The sequence below is a fragment of the Diabrotica virgifera genome, chromosome 8 (assembly GCF_917563875.1).
Source record: "Diabrotica virgifera virgifera chromosome 8, PGI_DIABVI_V3a".
NCBI classification, from domain to species: Eukaryota; Metazoa; Arthropoda; class Insecta; order Coleoptera; family Chrysomelidae; genus Diabrotica; species Diabrotica virgifera.
This window is the reverse complement of record NC_065450.1, coordinates 58,705,189-58,724,282: the sequence shown is the minus strand read 5'-3', so window position 1 is coordinate 58,724,282 and position 19,094 is coordinate 58,705,189. Positions and strand designations below refer to the sequence as shown.

General features: G+C 31.9%; 1 protein-coding gene across 3 annotated transcripts in view; it reads right to left on the bottom strand.

Annotated features, from left to right (window-relative positions):
- Positions 1–2,152: 2,152 nt before the first annotated feature.
- Positions 2,153–19,094, bottom strand: part of LOC126889288 (cholinesterase 1-like) — a 148,618-nt gene continuing 131,676 nt past the window's right edge. For all 3 annotated transcript variants that reach the window (XM_050657414.1, XM_050657412.1, XM_050657413.1), the window contains exons 9-11: positions 18,098–18,209; positions 6,160–6,283; positions 2,153–2,558 (exon numbers count right to left, since the gene is read on the bottom strand). In XM_050657414.1, the coding sequence (XP_050513371.1) occupies positions 2,378–2,558; positions 6,160–6,283; positions 18,098–18,209 (417 nt within the window). In that variant the 3' untranslated portion in view covers positions 2,153–2,377. The remainder of the gene's footprint in view (positions 2,559–6,159; positions 6,284–18,097; positions 18,210–19,094) is intronic.

The following is a 19,094-nucleotide window of genomic DNA, read 5'->3' as shown; positions in this document are numbered from 1 at the left end:
GGCGGGAACAAGTGCTGACATCAAAATACTTCTGCTTTCTCCTAATTATGTTTTATTATATCATTTTGTGAAATAACTGTACGTGATGGAATTTTTTCACTATTTTTCCCGACATCAGCGTTGAAAACAGTATGAAAATCACTTATTAAATTTTAAACAACATTTTGGTCGCAGACCCGTGTTATTTTAAAAATCGACCTGTCCGAGCGTTTCGCTTATGTGCTAGAAATAAATAAGTTAATAAGGGGGGAGGGGGAGTAACACTTATTCCAGCGCACTGTATTATAGCTATATACTAAATAAACTTATAATTTCTTGCCATAAAATGTTAACATTAACATAATTTTGGATATTAATGTATTTGCTTTTCATTTGTGTTTAATAAAGAATTTAAAGGTTTTTGTTTCTTTTATTTTACTACCTGTTAGACAAACATTGATTTATATAGCAAATTATAAGAAAGGCATGCGTTACAAGGTTAGATATAAAGGTAAGTATTATAAGATAAGTGTGTTTAAGAGTTTTTGACAATATATTAGATGTTTTAATGAAATTTATTTGAACTAGCATGTTCTTAAATTTTTAAGACAAGGCAAGTTCAATAAAATTCTATTACAAAATAAGTGTGTATGCCATACATTTTAGAGCGGAGTACTTTTTAGTGGTGAAAGAAAAAAACATAACTGCATTCGATTGAGAGCAAACAATTCTAACACCATGTAGTAGGAGAGGAAAGTATGCTAAATTTGAAGTTACTCTAGCGTTATGGAAACCTATTGGGTTGTGAATAGTAGGTACTAAAACCAAAAAAGTTAAGTTTTTTATAAAGTGGGGGACTTTCCATTTTTTAATTTAATTTTCCATTTCCACCAACCGTTTGTTCCAATTATATAGCCATTTATCCATAATTCGAAAAAAATATCTCAAATAATGGTTACTTATTTTTGATTTTCTGATTTTATGGAAAAATTACTTCTTTGGTTTGTTCGACGCCGCGCCGGGCCCCTTACATCACCGGGCCTCGGTAAAATGTACCGGCTGTACCGCCCTCTCGGCGGGCCTGCCAGTTGATTACAACATCTTTGACGACGATTTCATGATGGATACTAAACCATGATGTCAAGGGATCCTTTTGTCATACTTCTTCACTGACTTCAAAATTATCTGCTTCTTTTCCATTTATTTTAACCCTATTCTCCGTATTTGTGAGTGTCACTTTTATCATTCTTTTATTTGTATTTCACGCAGCAGGAAAATTTGATCTACAGTGCTGCGTCCGCTTCTGATCCATATTGATATTCTCATATGTCTTTTATTTTATGTGATATCTTATTTTGTATATGTACTGAAAGTAAAAAACAAAATACCTGCCAATAGGTACCGAACTATCGAACATCACATTAGAAAATAATGAAATCATCATGCCCTGCGACCATTACACATATCTAGGAATCGTTTTTGACACAACGGGGAAAGATGATGAAGAAATAAAGAGAAGAATAACACAATCCAGAAAAACAATAGGTTGTCTAAACAGCGTACTGTGGAATCATGAAATAGGTAAAAGAGGAAAACACAATATCTACGAATCTCTTATTAAAAGCAGTCTATTGTACGGAGCAGAAACTTGGCGGATAACCGAAAACAACAGAAGAAAACTGGAGGCAGTAGAAATGGACTCTTTTAGAAGATCAGTAGGAGTGTCACGCAGAGAGAGAATACGTAATGATGAGATAAGACAGCGAATGGGGGTTGACGGCTCTCTAACAACAGACATAGAAAGAAAACAGCTGATATGATACGGACACGTCCAGAGGATGGATAACTCAAGACTCCCTAAAATAATTATGCAATGGGTACCACCAAACCGCAGAAAGAGAGGAAGACCCAAGAAATCTTGGAGAGAGGGAGTAACGAAGGCGATGAGCGCAAGAGATCTTAGAGAGGGCCAATGGGATGATAGAGTGTCACGGAAATTAGGCATCGGACAACGTCGCAAGACGTTTTAAAACCGATTGATATATATGTACTGAAAGTATTTTATATGCAATATTTAGTAGCGCTTTTCCTATGTAATTTTATGACACACACTTTTATCCCCTTCTTTTATAAATTGGGCACAGTGTGACTTCATTCAAGAAAACTAAAGTAAAACTATAAAGTAATAAAATCTTTATTAAAATAAGTATATACAGCGCCCAATTAATTTTCAGCGTTTTGAGGTATAATTGTATCACTAAATTATACTTATACTTATACTTACACTTATATTTATAATTTGCGTCATTATTAAAAGAACATTTTGTACCTAAATCCAAAATGATCAAAGAAAGACATAGTACAACATTTTAAAATTTAAATTTTTAATTTTATCTATTTAATACGAGTAAAATGGTGGCCTCAAATATACGTCAAATATCTCTCTAGTCTCTTTATATCTCTTTGGGTGTGTTTTAACTTCTAAGGTTTTGTCTATACTCATAAACTTTATGTTGTTCGATTTAACTTTGGGCCATATCACATTTCCGAGATCTTCGTCCTTTTCTGGTGTTGGATTTCTGAAAAAAAAAAAGGTTCGTTTGGTTTGGTCTGTAAAGAATACAAACTGTTTGGTTTTAAATTAGATATACTATACCGATTTATTCAGTCATTCGTCATTTTACACTGGCAATGCCACGTATTCCCATTCCCATAAGCAATGTTGCCGATTTTAGCATTTCCTTCAGTTGCGTATATCTAATCGAAAACTAAACGTAGTGTATATGTTACAGTTCAAGTTGATTCTCAGTTAGAGTTGACTATTCCTAGTTAGAGTCAACTCCAACTAAAACGAGCAGTAAAAGTTGATTTGAAAAATTTAATTCAACTTTTACTAGTTTGAGTTGACTATTCCTAGATCGATTCAGTAAATGTAGATTAGATTATACGAGTATAATCTCACGTGCTTTTTTGATGAGTGTGCGTCTCTTTGTTTTGACCGTTTCAACTACTTATTAGTCCACGCTGTATCGTCGCCCCCGTTAGGTAAATTATTATGATTCGATTTTTTTGCACAAACTTACTCAAAAAGATGTTCTTATAACAAATCCACAGGGTACCAGGCGATACCGTGGTCGAAAAATTGTTTAAACAAATTCTCAAAAACAATTTTTTCACTTCGGACAAATTTTTTTAGATCATCCGGGTCATTCGGAGCAAAAAAGGTCTCTTGTGATTTTACTCTAAAATTTTTTGTTATCGAGTTATACGCGATTTAAAATTTAAAAAGTGCGAAAACGACCATTTTCAATGCTTAAGAGGAAACAGTAGCGATCAACAGGTAGCCAAAACGCGTTCCCAGATTGCGGCTGTAATTTTGAATATTTTTTCGAGATTTTTGGCACACGTATTCGTAATATAATAAAGAATGGCGGTACAGAGCCCAATTTGAAAAATATATTAATATGTGGAAATTACTCTGCAATTAAATTCAATATTAAAAAAACGAGCCTGTACCGCCATTAAGAAGCACAAAAAATACACTTTCTTCAAATAAACTTTTTTATCCGATGCCTAGATTTTGTGTCATTTTGAAACTACTAAAATTTTTTATTTCATTAGTAGTTCCAAAATGACACAAAATCTAGGCATCGGATAAAAAAGTTTATTTGAAGAAAGTGTATTTTTTTGTTCTCCTTAATGGCGGTACAGGCTCGTTTTTTTAATATTGTATTTGATTACAGAGTAATTTCCACGTATTAATATATTTTTCAAATTGGGCTCTGTACCGCCATTCTTTATTATATTACGAATACGTGTGCCAAATATCTCGAAAAAATATTCAAAATTACAGCCGTAATCTTGGAACGCGTTTTGGCTACCTGTTGATCGCTACTGTATCACCTTAATAACTCGGTTAAAAATTATTATTATGAAAGATAGAAAGTGACCACATCAAAGTTTAAACCACCCTACAAGATCCTAAAGAAATTTTTGTAATTATTTTATTACTAAGCTGTTATTTTTAATTGTTAACAATAAGCAGTAAAAGCGTATTGTGAGTGCGAGTGAGATGCACCATTGGACGGTCGGAATAGTGCATCTCTTTCGTACTCACCATTGACGGCCGCCTAATACGCGCTTAGCGCTCATTTTTAATAATTAAAAATAACCGCTTAGTAATACAATAATGACACAAATTTCTTCAGGATCTTGTAGGGGGGACTTTAAATTTTGATTTGGTCGCTTCCTGACTTTCATAATATTAATTTTTAACCGAGTTATCAAGCCTTGAAAATGGCTCTTTTCGTGTTTTTCAAATTTTGAATCACGTATAACTCGACAACAATCAATTTAAGAGAAAAATCACAAGAAACCTTTTTTTCACCGAATGACCCAAATGATCTAAAAAAATTGTTCGAATTAAAAATTTTTTTTTGTGAATTTGTCTAAAAAAAATTGTTTAAACAATTTTTCGACCACGGTATTTTTTGTAAGAACCCTGTGGATTTGTTGTAAGGACCTCTTTTTGAGTAAGTTAGTGCAAAACAATCGAATCGGAATAATTTACCTAACGGCGGCGACGATACAGCCTGGACTATATCACTATTTGAACATATCGAGTAACATTTTTAATTTCTAGAATCGGTTGTTTTTTTGTGTGAATCAACTTTTACTAAATAACATTGGGAAGAGTATACTTTTTCTAGTTGGAGTCTACTTATACTAGTAAATGTTGAATAAAAATCTTCATTTTATATTTATAATCAACTTTTACTAAAACCAGTCGTTTGAGTTGACTCGAACTAGGAATAGTCAACTCCAAATGGATAATCAACTTGAAATGTAACATATACAGGGTGTTTCATTAATAATTGTCCATATAGTAACTGGAGAAACCTTAGCACAAAATACGAAGATTTAACCTAAAACACTTAAATAAAATGTGGTTCCTTACTGAGTTACAGGGTGTTTTATCTAAAAATGTAAAAATCATTTTTGCTCAGCATTTTAAAACTATTCAGCGTATCCTTTTCATACTTGGCAGAAAGTATAGGTATTGTACAAACTACTAAATTATGCTAAACAAACGTTTCTGGCTATTACCAGAGGCGTACGACGGGGGAAAGTGAATGGTTGACCCTCTCCAAATTCTACGCCACTGGCGGAATTGCTATTTTAGTTCAATTTTTGAATTGTCCAATACTTTCTATAAAAATAATATACTCTTCATTCGTAACGATAAGGTCAGTAGTTTTCGAGATATTTGAAGTTAAAAATGAAACGACACGCTCATTTTGATTAATGTATTGTGTCACTTCATTTTTAATTTCAAATATCTCAAAAACTAATCATTTTATCATTACGAATGAAGAGTATATTATTTACATAAGTATTGGAAAATCAAAAAATTACACTAAAATAGCAATTTCGCCAGTGGCGTAGAATTTGGGAAGGGTCAACCTGCCACTATCCCCTATCGTACGCCTCTGGTAGTAGCGAGAAACGTTTATTTATCTTAATTTAGTAGGGTGTATTGTATTTACACTTTCTGCCAAGTATGATAAGGATACGCCAAATAGTTTTAAAGTACTGGGTACAAATAATTTTTAAATTTTAATCATATGAATCAAATCATAAATTAATCAAAATAACTGTGCCGTTTTATATTTAACTTCAAATATCTCGAAAACTAATGACTTTATCGTTATGAATGAAGAGTATATTATTTACGTAGAAAGTATTGGAGAATACAAAAATGGTACTAAAATAGTAATTCCTTCAGTGGCGTAGAATTTGAGAAGGGTCAACCATTCACCATCCCCTGTCGTACGCCACTGGTAGTAGCTAGAAACGTTTGTTTATCATAATTTAGTAGGGTGTATAGTAGTCGCACTTTCTGCCAAGTATGAAAAGGATACGTCGAATAGTTTTAAAATACTGAGCAAAAATAATTTTTAAATTTTTAGATAAAACACCCTGTAACTCAGTAAGGAACCATATTTTATTTAAGTGTTTTAGGTTAAATCTTCGTATTTTGTGATAAGGTTTATCCAGTTACTATATGGACAATTATTAATGAAACACCCTGTATACTGTGATACGCCTTCTCACTAATAAACGACGACTAAGTGATAATTAAAATAATTTTAAGTAAATGATTTTACTCTTAATACTTACAGATGTTTAACAAAATTACTCCAAAGTTTGCAAACAACATTCCTATAAATTGGTTGATAATCATTGACATATTTGTCGGTGTCACCTTTCCACATATATTGTAACTCTTCAGTGTGTTCAACACCTGCAAGAAAATTAGCAATTTAGTTATTTTGACAGAATGTGCAGTTTCCTGCCTTTTAGAAACAGTCAGTCATTTTAGGATCTTTACTTGCCACGAGGTGCAAGTAGACCAATGATTGGTTTGCAGATGGAGGGCTGAGAACAATAAGATTCCAAGCGCCATTTCATAAATTTTTCAGGAGACAAATTTTTAATTTTAAACTATCATAACTTCGTTATTTGAAGGACTGTAAATCTTAAAACCCGTGTTGAGCTGGCCCCCCCCCACTTGCAAAAATCAAAAAACAAATAGCCCTTATTTATGAGCTATTTATGAGCTCTCATATTCCGCAAACTAAAAATTTTGAGCTCGTTCCACTGAGCAGGAATTTGATACTTTAGTGGGGGGGGGGGGTGAGTCAGCCCCCCCACTACTTAAAAATAGGAATATTGAATCGGTTTTTGCGGCAGAATTACGAGCTATTTATGAGCTCTTGAAATTATATAGTTTCGATTTTTGAGCTCATCCCCCTCACCCCCAAACAACCCTTTAATTGATTTAACTTAAGAGAAAAATGCTGAGAAAACTTAAAATATATCGTATTGCGGATATAATTCCTATAGTTTATATACTCTAAGAATAAACTATTAAATCACGTGCATTTCGATTATTGAGCTACAACCCCTTCGCAAGAAAACCACCCTATCTTCCCGGCTTAAGAGAAAGTTGTACTTAAAATGCATTAAACTAATTATTTGGCGACAACATATCATTGAATAATTTAGAAGCTTCCAAATTACGCGCATTTAGATCAGTAAATTGCAATTTATTTTGTACAGTGAGTCACTGAAAGTGAAAATCAACGATTACCTTCAATTTCGGTGAACCTTTATCGATTTTCACGAAAATTGGTCAGTGGTTAGAGGATACGTCAAGAAACAAAGGTGACATAATACTACCTTGCGCCTTTACCCTGAGGGTGCATACCGCCCCTTCTCGGGGGTGAAAATTATTTTATAAAAAATAACCGCACAAATCAATAAAAAAACAAATTAAAAGTAAAATTTATTATATAAAGTTAATAAAATAAGTCAATACTTTTTAAGTTATTAAAGATTAAAGATTTTAATTATTCGTGAAAAAAATGCATGTTATGAAGCGATTTTTCGTAAATCACTGAAAAACTGTAAGTTTTTACAAAAAAGTTAATAGTAGTTTAATTCGTATAGCTTATATTCTAAGAATAAACTCTTAAATCACGCGCCTTTCGATTATAGAGCTACAACCCCTTCGCAAGAAAACCATCCCATATTCCCGGCTTAAGAGAGAGTTGTACTTAAAATAATTTAAATTAATTATTTGGCGACTACATATCGTTTAATAATTTATGAGATTGCAAAATATACGCATCTCAATTATTGAATTGCCATTTTCTTTCTATAGTGCAGTCACTGAAGGTAAAAATCAACTATGACCTTCGATTTCGGTAAATCTCCATTCATTTTCACGAATTAACAATAACAATTTGAGGTTTTAACCTGGGGTATATGTCACCCCTTCTCGGGGGTGAAAATTACTTTATTAAAAATAATCCCACAAATCGAGAGAGGGACAAAATGTAAGCAAAATTTGTTATATAATGTGATTAAAATAAATCAATACTTTTTGAGTTATTAAAGATCAAATATTTTAATTTTTGTGAAAGAAAATGCATGCTTTAAAGCGATTTTTCATAAATAACTCAAAAACTGTAAGTTTTTAGAAAAAAGTGTTTATCACTAAAATTGAAGCTAATAAAAAATATAATAAATTGCTTACTTGAAAAACCCTTTAATGTTAATTTAAAGTTAGTTAATTGTAATTAAATGTATATATTTTTCTGTGACTCTTCAAATCTAAGGATTCAAGCTTAAATAGCGGGAAAGAGATGCATTTTATAATACGTAGGTACTAAATACTTGTCAAAGTACTTAGAAATACCTATCAAAAATGAGCTCTAGAAAAAGTTAATAGCATCAAAATCCTCACCAATTTTCGTGAAAATGAATGGAGATTTACCGAAATCGAAGGTCATAGTTGATTTTTACCTTCAGTGACTGCACTATAGAAAGAAAATGGCAATTCAATAATTGAGATGCGTATATTTAGCGAGCTCATAAATTATTAAACGATATATAGTCGCCAAATAATTAATTTAAATTATTTTAAGTACAACTCTCTCTTAAGCCGGGAATATGGGATGGTTTTCTTGCGAAGGGGTTGTAGCTCAATAATCGAAAGGCGCGTGATTTAAGACTTTATTCTTAGAATATAAGCTATACGAATAAAACTACTATTAACTTTTTTGTAAAAACTTACAGTTTTTCAGTGATTTACGAAAAACCGCTTCAAAGCATGCATTTTTTTCATGAATAATTAAAATTTTTGATCTTTAATAACTTAATAAGTATTGACTTATTTTAATAACTTTATATAATAAATTTTGCTTATAATTTGTTCTTTTATAGATTTGTGCAGTTATTTTTTATAAAATAATTTTCACCCCCGAGAAGGTGCGGTATCCACCCTCAGGGTAAAGGTGCAAGGTGGTACCATGTCACCTTTGTTTCTTGAGGTATCCTCTAACCACTGACCAATTTTCGTAAAAATCGATGAAGGTTCACCGAAATTGAAGGTAATCGTTGATTTTTACTTTCAGTGACTGCACTATACAAAATAAATGGCAATTTGCTGATTTAAATGCGCGTAATTTGGAACCTTATAAATTATTAAATGATATGTAGTCGCCAAATAATTAATTTAATGCATTTGAAGTACAACTTTCTCTTAAGCCGGGAAGATAGGGTGGTTTTCTTGCGAAGGGGTTGTAGCTCAATAATCGAAATACACGTGATTTAATAGTTTATTCTTAGAGTATATACGCTATGGGAATTATATCCGCAATACGATATATTTTAAGTTTTCTCAGCATTTTTCTCGTAAGTTGAATCAATTAAAGGGTTGTTTGGGGGTGAAGGGGATGAACTCAAAAATCGAAACTTTATAATTTCAAGAGCTCATAAATAGCTCGTAATTCTGCCGCAAAAACCGATTCAATATTCCTATTTTTAAGTAGTGGGGGGGCTGACTCAGCCTGCTAAAGTATCAAATTCCTGCTCAGTGGAACGAGCTCAAAATTTTTAGTTTGCGGAATATGAGAGCTCATAAATAGCTCATAAATCAGAGCTATTTGTTTTTTGATTTTTGTAAGTGGGGGGGGGGCAGCTCAACACGGGTAATCTTAAAATTATTTCATACTACAGTGTGGTAAATTGTGATAACGCTTCACGTTAGATAATGCCATAAGTTTAATTCTAATGTGCAATTTTGTAACATATTTACTGACGTCTGCAGTGTACTTGGAACCTTATTGCACTATAAGTTTTATACTTTGAACCTTATGGAATTATAAGATAACATTTCACAAAAAATTAAACAATACTATATTATCTATCTATATAAGGATTTTTACAGCTGTCGCCGCCTTCCTTCTTTCAGTCAACGTCTCCAGTCCTTTCTTTTCTCCCATTCTCCATTTTTAAGGTCTTGTCTTTCCATGGCCTCGTTCACTTCATCCCTCCATGATCATCGGGGTCTACCTCTCCTTCTCTTTCCTATTGGGCTCCAATCAGAAATCTTTGATATCCACCTTGTAGGATCTACTCTTCTCACATGTCCATACCAAATAAACGTTTTTCTTCGATGTAGCTGAATATGTCTTGTTCTACGGCTATTCTTCGTTTTATCTTCTCATTTCAAATGCGATTTATTTTTGTCACTCTGAAGCTTCTTCTCATGAAATTCATTTCAGTTGCTGTAATTTTGGACATGTTTCGTTTGTTTATTGCCCATTTCTCTGCTCCATAGGTCATTATACTACGTACCAAGGTGTTATACAGGGTGTCCCGAAAAGATTGGTCATAAATTATACCACACATTCTGGGGTCAAAAATAGTTCGATTGAACCTAACTTACCTTAGTACAAATGTGCTCATAAAAAAAGTTACAGCCCTTTGAAGTTACAAAATGAAAATCGATTTTTTTCAATATATCGAAAACTATTAGAGATTTTATATTTAAAATGGACATGGGGCATTCTTATGGCATGAACATCTTAAAACAAAATTATAGTGAAATTTGTCCACCCCATAAAAATTTTATGGGGGTTTTGTTCCCTTAAGCCCCCCAAACTTTTGTGTACGTTCCAATTAATTCATTATTGTGGTACCATTAGTTAAACACAACGTTTTTAAAACTTTTCTGCCTCTTAGTATTTTTTCTATAAGCGAGTTTTTATCGAGATGCGGCTTCTTTATTAATATATTTACATACAAATTTTATGGGGGTTTTGTTCCTTAAACCCCCCAAATGTTTGTGTACGTTCTAATTAAACTATTATTGTGGTACCATTAGTTAAACACAGTGTTTTTAAAACTTTTTTGCCTCTTAGTCTATTTTTGATAAGTCACCTTTTATCGAGATGTGGCTTCTTTTTCAAAATATACCCAAAAATGTACATTGTAAATAAATTTTCAGATTATTAACAGCTCTCTATAATCGTACTTAACCATAATATGGTTAAGTATATATGTATATATTATATACAAATATGTGGTGGATTCGACAAATATTCAAAATATCTCGATAAACACTGGTTTATCGAAAAAGTACTGAGAGGCAGAAAAGTTTTAAAAATATTGTGTTTTTGCAACAATAATAATTTAATTGGAACGCACACAAAAGTTTGGGGGGGGGGGGGGAGTTTAAGGGAACAAAATTCCATAAAATTTTTATGTGGTGCACAAATTTCACTTTAATTTTTTTTAAGATGTTGTTACTATAAGGATGCCACATGTCCATTTTCAATAAAAAATCTCTATGAGTTTTCGATATATGAAAAAAAATCGATTTTCAGTTTGTAACTTCAAAAGGGCTGTAACTTTTTTTGTGTGCACTATTGTATATAGGTAAGTGAGGTTCAATCAACTTATTTTTGACCCCAGAATCTGTGGTATAATTTATGACCAATCTTTTCGGGACACCCTGTATATTCTCTTCTTTGTATTTCTGGTAATCTGTCTATCCCACCATACACCGTTCATTTGTTTAATACATGTTCTTGTCTGTGCTAATCTACAAATTATCTTTTGCTCGGTGGTTCCATACATTAAGAGTACGAATCCTAAGAATTTGAATTTTTCAGTGCCGTTAATTTCCCTCTCATCGTCTATTTCCAAGTTTCTCACCGGTTTTTGTTCTGTTGTTAAGTATTCAGTATTTTCTAGGTTTATTTTCAGTCCATTTTTTGTGTATTCCTCTTCTAATTTTCGGAGCATACAGGATAGATCTTCTTCAGTTGAGCCGTTACCATCAGCAAAACTTAATGTGTAAAAGAAGTTTTTTTCTGTGTGAATTTGATGACCTTGGTTGAGCCAATTAGTCAAACAATTTATTTTAAAAACAAACAATTTTTTTTCAATCAGAGGATTTTTTTCTGTATTTCTAACTCTAAATATATGTACATAACAAACTAATATACTACTATCTAAAAAAATACACTGTTTTGGATGTAAATATTCTTTTTTGTATATATTTATTTTTTTTGTATTTTTTCTATTCTTTTTTTTAATTGCTTTTTACTACGCTAAGACATAAACCCGATTCAACATCTCGGAGGTTTACATCTTCTTAGTTTTTTCTTTTTTTTCCTTTGTTTTTTCTCTTTTTTTTTTGTTTTTTCTCTTTTCTTTTTGTTTTTTTTCTCTTTTTAAAAGAAGTTATCAGGGACTGGCATACTACTATATTAAAAAGTATACCTATAGTCTAGTAAAATAAAATTACACTGCATGTAAATCAAAATGTAAATTCGTACAGGTTGAAACAAATTTTATATCAAAGTTTAGGTGGGTACAAAAGATACTTTCAAGAAAGTATCCAAATCATACAAGGGGATCATTGTTTAAATAATTAAAAAGGGGTCATTTTTGCAAAAAACTTGCTTTTTTATGCTGAGGTCATTTAATTACTAATGAAGGTGTATAGGAATATTTTCTGCAAAGTTGAAGGGTAAATTTTTCACATAAGACTTACAAAATTAAATTTGACCCCCTATTTATTTAAATAATTATACATAAAACTTAAAAAACAAATTTGCAAAAAATTATTTTTAGCGTTTTAAATAATTATTTTACAGGAGAAGTTGCGCTATATTATCAGTATCAATTAAAAAAAAATGGTCCGAAAATATTTAATATTTTTAGAGATATTGAATTTGTTTATTAAATGTTCTCTATTTTCAATTACAAAAACGCGGTTGTTGCCAAAGAAGTATTCACCTGTATTAAATCTTATTATTTTTATTTTTTTGTATGTTTTCGATAAATGTATTGATAAATTCAAATTTCAATTAAATTTCCACCTAAAATGGCATTTGAAAATTATTCAAATTTGTTTACAAATTGTTTTTTTAATAACGTCGCGGGGATTAAACATTTTGAAATACCGTTTCTATCCACCAACTGAAATTGGCTAGAGATAAAGGTTACAGAGCGTTCCTAAACTATAACGGGCTCAAAATAGATGGAGAAATATATACCCCGGAGCAGTTGGGCTACAAAAATGATAACAATGGAGAAATTCAACCTGAAAATGGAGCAGAGGAACAAAAAACAAAGGGGAGAAAAGCGAGTGAAAGATCCCCAGGAAACGAAATACAGCAAATACCAAAATCAATAAGAACAGCAGAAGGGGGAGCATATAACTCAAAAAACTGAAAACACAGGCACCAAAAACTGCAAAGATACTAGTAAAAAAGACAACGCAAATGGAAAAGGACAACGAAAATAATGGAAAGGAAACAACAATAATAGGTACTTGGAATATCACAAGTCTTTATGGTAAAGAATTCGAATTGACAGAGGAAATGAAAACATACGGCATTGACATCCTAGGCCTGAGTGAAACGAAGAAGAAGGGAAGAGGAAATATGAGATGTGGCGATGGTTACAAGCTCTTCTACTCAGGTGTACAAGAAATGGAAAGAGCAAAAGAGGGAGTCGGTTTTATAATCACGGATGATCTGAGTGGGAGAGTTGTAAAATACCAAGCAATAAACTCTAGAATAATTACCGTAAGTATAAAACTAGACGAGTTAGTTAGCATAATACAAATATATGCACCAGTCGAGGGCACAGAAGAACAGAAAATGTCTCAATTCTATAGCGAACTCCAAACAGCTTTAGACGAAGTGAGAGAAGATACTGAGAACATAATTATTATGGGAGACTGGAATGCTAGAGTTGGAAATGACATCAACAAGGGACTTGGAAGCCTTGGGCGGTATGGAGAAAAAGCTGAGAACAGAAATGGGAAGAAGATGATACAATTTTGTGTAAATAACGACTTAAAAATTGGAAATACATTCTGGTATCAAAATATGGAGGACAGATACACTTTTGAAGCACAGGAAAGAAATGCCAAAAGTCTAATAGATTACATCGTGATTCCTGCAGAAATGAATATTATCAAAAATATAAAAACAGAAAAATTTGCAGAACTTAATACTCAACACAAGCTACTCGTAGCCGAAATGACTACAAAGAAAAAGCAATATATAGTCGATAAGTCATACACTAAGATAAATATTAAGAAGCTGAAAACAGAGAAAGAGAAAAGTGACTATAAACAAGAAATATATGAGGAATTGCAAAGAATGGAGCTGGAAAGAGAGCAATTGGATATGGAAGAAAGATGGAAAATACTAAAAGACACACTATATAAAACAGCAGAGAAAATTTGTGGAAAAAAGTCAATAAATAAATATCATAAGAGAACAGAATGGTGGAGTCAAGAACTAAAGAAAATAATAAAGGAAAAGAAGCAAGCCTGGAAAAAATATCAACAATGTAGAAATGAAAATAACAAAGTAGAATACATGGAGAAACGTAATAGAGCAAAGATAGCAGTAAGGAAAGCGAAAAATATGAGCTGGGAAGAATTCGGAAAAGAATTGGAAGCAAATTACAAAACAGATAACAGAAAATTCTGGAACCGTATAAAGGGTCTAAGAGGGAAAAAAGGTAGGGAACAGTATGGAATCAAAGATAAAAATAATAGAAATAGTAGAAGTATGGAAACAATACTACGAAGATAAATTCAAACACGAAGAAGTAGAAATATATGAAGCAGGAAGAAATAGACCAGAACTGGAGGAGGAAGAGGAACCAGAGAGTATAAGGAAGGAAGAACTGGAAGAAGCTATAAACAATACTAAACTTGGAAAAGCGGCAGGAGAGGACCAACTAGATCCAGAAATGATAAAATGGATGGGTGAAAAAGGAGAGGACTGGCTATTACAGATATGCAAGGAAGCATGGAGTACAGAGAAAATCCCAGATGACTGGAAGAAGAACATAGTTCTACCAATATACAAAAAAGGACAACATAATGAATGCGAGAATTATAGAGCAATATGCTTGTCATCGGTCGCCTTCAAGGTATACACGAGAATTATAGAGAAGCGTCTAAGATCAGTGATAGAGAAAGAATTGGAAGACGAACAGGCTGCATTCAGATCAAACCGTCAAACAAACGATAACGTCTACATCATAAGAAATATAATAGAGAGACAATGCCGTAAAGGGAATGAACTATTTCTCATGTTCGTCGATCTGAAGGCGGCATTTGATACGATAAACAGAGAAATATTGTGGAAAATATTGGAGAGCTATAATATACCAAAAAAGATGATAAAAGTCATAAAATCTATATATATATGGAAGTAGAAGGCCAAGTACAAATAAATGGAGAAAGATCAGGCACTTTTAAATGGGATAAGGGAATTAAACAAGGAGATGGACTAAGCCCCCTCTTGTTTATAATAGTCATGGATACTTTAATCAAAAATACCAAAGATCAAACAAGAAACCTTCAATACATAGTAGGATATAAAAACTTAAATGCAATAAAGATCAACTCCCTTCTATACGCTGATGATATAGTTCTAATCACAGACACAGTAGAGAAAATGCAGAAACTAATAGATATTTGGCAAAAAGAGATACATAAATTAAAAATGGAAATGAACCTCAACAAAACAAAACTTATGATAATAAATGAAGATGAGAAAAGAGAAAGGAATACTAATATAATAGTAAGGGAAAAAGTAATAGAACATGTATCTACTTTTGAATATCTGGGAAATATAATAACAGATGATGGGAAAACGGACTTGGCAATAAGTAATAAACTGAAGAAGGCAACTAGCGTGTATTACTCTTTAAATAATACAATTTTTGGAAAGTCAGAAATAAGCAACAAAACTAAACTCAGAGTATATAACAGCATAGTAAATCCGATAATGACATATGGGGCGGAAACATGGATTGTCCAAAAGAAACATGAATCAATGATAAACGCGACGGAGATGAAATACATGAGAAAAATAGCCGGAGTTACGAAGTTTGACAGATTCAGAAATGAAGATATAAGAAGAGAGTTGGAACAAGAACCGATAATTAGGAAGATCGAAAACAAACAATTAAGCTGGTTTGGACACATACAACGAATGGAGCAAGATAGACTTACAAAGAAGGTACATGAAGCCAAAATGGGAAACAAAAGAAAAAAGGGAAGGCCGAGGAAGACATGGATGGACCAGATCCAAGATATAGGTGAAAGGAGACACATCAGTATGAGGGATATGAAGAACCTGGCCACCAATAGAAGCAATTGGAAGAAGTGGATAAAAGGCGGAACCCGACATCCGACGCCCTGAAGGGCACTAAGGATTATGAGAAAGAAGAAGAAGAAGAAATACCGTTTCGATAATTGGATTCCTGGGTATTTTTCACTACTTAATAATTTTTTTTGTCTTTTTTTTTCTTCTTCTTTTTTTTCTTGGAGTTATATTACTACGGGCCCTTTTAGGGTTAAGTTTCATTAAGAATGTCGAATCTCTAAGTTGTAGATTCTAGAATTAAAAATATTAAGATTGGTCTAAAATCACTTAAATAAAATGTGGTTACTTACTGAGTTACATGGTGTTTTATTTAAAAATTTAAAAATTATTTTTACCAAGTACTTTCAAACTATTTGACGTATCCTTATTATACTTGGCAGAAAGTGTGGGTACTATACACTATACAGTCTACTAAATTGTGATAAACAAAAGTTTCTAGCTACTACCAGAGGCGTACGACAGGGGATAGTTAATGGTTGACCCTTCCCAAATTCTACGCCACTGAAGGAATTACTATTTTAGCGAAATTTTTCGATTCTCTAATTTTTTCTATGTAAATAATATGCTCTCTACTGGCAACGATTAAGTCATTAGTTTTCGAGATATTGGACGTTAAAAATGAAACGGCATAGTTATTTTGATTCATCCATTCATTCATTTTAAACTTCCAATATCTCTCAAACTGATGATTTTATCGATACCAATAAAGTTATTTACATACAAAGTATTGGAGAATCGAAAAATTTCGCTAAAATAGTAATTCACTCAGTGGCGTAGAATTTGGGAAGGGTCAATCATTCACTATCCCCTGTCGTACGCCTCTGGCACTAGCTAGAAACGTTTATTAATCACAATTTAGTAGGGTGTATAATAGCTACACTTCCTGCCAAGTATGATAAGGATACGTCAAATAGTTTTAATACTTGGTAAAAATAATTTTTAAATTTTTAAATAAAACACCCTGTAACTCAGTAAGTAGCCACATTTTATTTAAGAGATTTTAGTTAAATCTTAATATTTTTAGGTCTAGAATCTACAACTCAGAGATTCAACATTCTTAATAAAATTTAACTCTAAAAGGGCCCGTAGTAATATAACTCCAAGAAAAAAAAAAAAAAAAAAAAAGAAGAAGAAAAAACGACAAAAAAATTTTGTTAATTAGTAAAAAAGTTCCCAGGAACCCAATTATCGAAACGGCATTTCAAAACACTTAATCCCCGCGACGTTATTAAAAAAACAAATTATAAACAAATTTGAATAATTTTCAAATGCCATTTTAGGGGGGAGTTTAATTGAAATTGGAATTTATCAATACATTTATCGAAAATATACATAAAAATAATGATATCTTAAGCAGATGAATATTTCTTTGGCAACAACCGCGTTTTTTGCAATTGAAAATATAGTAACTTTTAATAAACAAATTCAATATCTCAAAAAATATTAAATATTTTTTGACCAAATTTTTTTTATTAATACTGGTAACACAGCGCAACTTAGCCTGAAAATATTTTATAGTGCTTATTTAAAGCGCTAAAAATATTTTTTTGCAAATTTGTTTTTAAAGTTTTATATACAATTATTTAAATAAATAGGGGGTCAAATTTAATTTAGTAAGTCTTATGTGAAAGATTTTCTCTTCAACTTTGCAGAAAAAATCCCGTAGACCTTCATCGATAAGTGGATTACCTCAGCAGTTAAAAAAGTATTTTTTTTGCAAAAATGACCCCTTTTTAATTATTTAAACAATGATCCCCTTGTATGATTTGGATACTTTCTTGAAAATATCTTTTGTACCCACCTAAACTTTGATATTAAATTTGTTTTAACCTGTACGAATTTACATTTTGACTTTTTTTATTTTATTAGGCTACTATTATTAATTGATGTAGGTTATCTTGAATACAAAATATTATAATAAAGTGAATTAATTTGATCTTCAATAACTTATTGTTGGTACTGATCGATGAATGTTCTCGTCGATTTTGTTACGATACTTTTTCACTGTAGTAACTTACTATTTCTACAAATAAAATAAATGATAAAAAAATACATACCAATCTGGTTAGTGGGTGTATACGCAAATTCGAAGAGATATGCGGGAGCATACTGTGAGGTCAAATCTGCTTGACGAATAACTCCATTCGTAAAAAAGTATTCGCTGTTAAACTAAAATAAAATTAATTTTATTTTATAAGAAGATACACATAGGTAATTACAGTAAATACACATAGTTATAAATATATATTTGAAAGTATTAGAAAGAAAGGGCAGTGTGCGTCATAAAGCGCCCTCTAAAACCTTTATTTCATGTCAAACAGATAAGAAGAGGCGTTGCAATATTAAATAATTTAAAAATAATATTTTATATTTGAAACCGCAAAATATTGTATGAACCTGTAGTAGATATTTATTTCAGCGTGCATAGGGTTTTAATTAGCGTCTTAATTCTAAAATATTCGATAGAATCGATAGCATAAACAAAATCCAATCATTTATTTGCATTGGTAAAGGCCGCTAGAAGAATCATACGTGTTTATTTAGATTGACAAACACCAAGAAGCAAACATCATCGATATGTGAGAATGTCAGTCTTGGCCTAGCATTTGGCCAGAACCAGGTAGTGCTGGGATTGTTCCAGTACTACCAATTCTCGCTTAGCCTATCTGAGAGTCAGGTAAAAATATTGCCTTCGTTTACCCGCTAGAAAGATTATTGAAGATAAAAGATAATAGACGTTTATGATAATATTCGTGCTCTACGTCTTAAGTACTAGACAAAATATTATTCAAGGTCTCCAAATTCTGTTTGATCGTATTCATGAAGTAGAAGAGGAAACGAGAATTAAAATAAACTCAAGTAAAACCAAATTTTTAGTTTTTAGTCCTAAACCATATCCAGATGCAGAGCTTTAATTAAATGAAGTCACAGCTTAAAAAATTCACAAAATGACATATTTGGGCACTGTCATAATAGACCAACTAGATCGAGACATAGAAAGAAAACGCAGAATAGCAATGACTAAAACTACTTTTAAGACAATGAATTCATTTC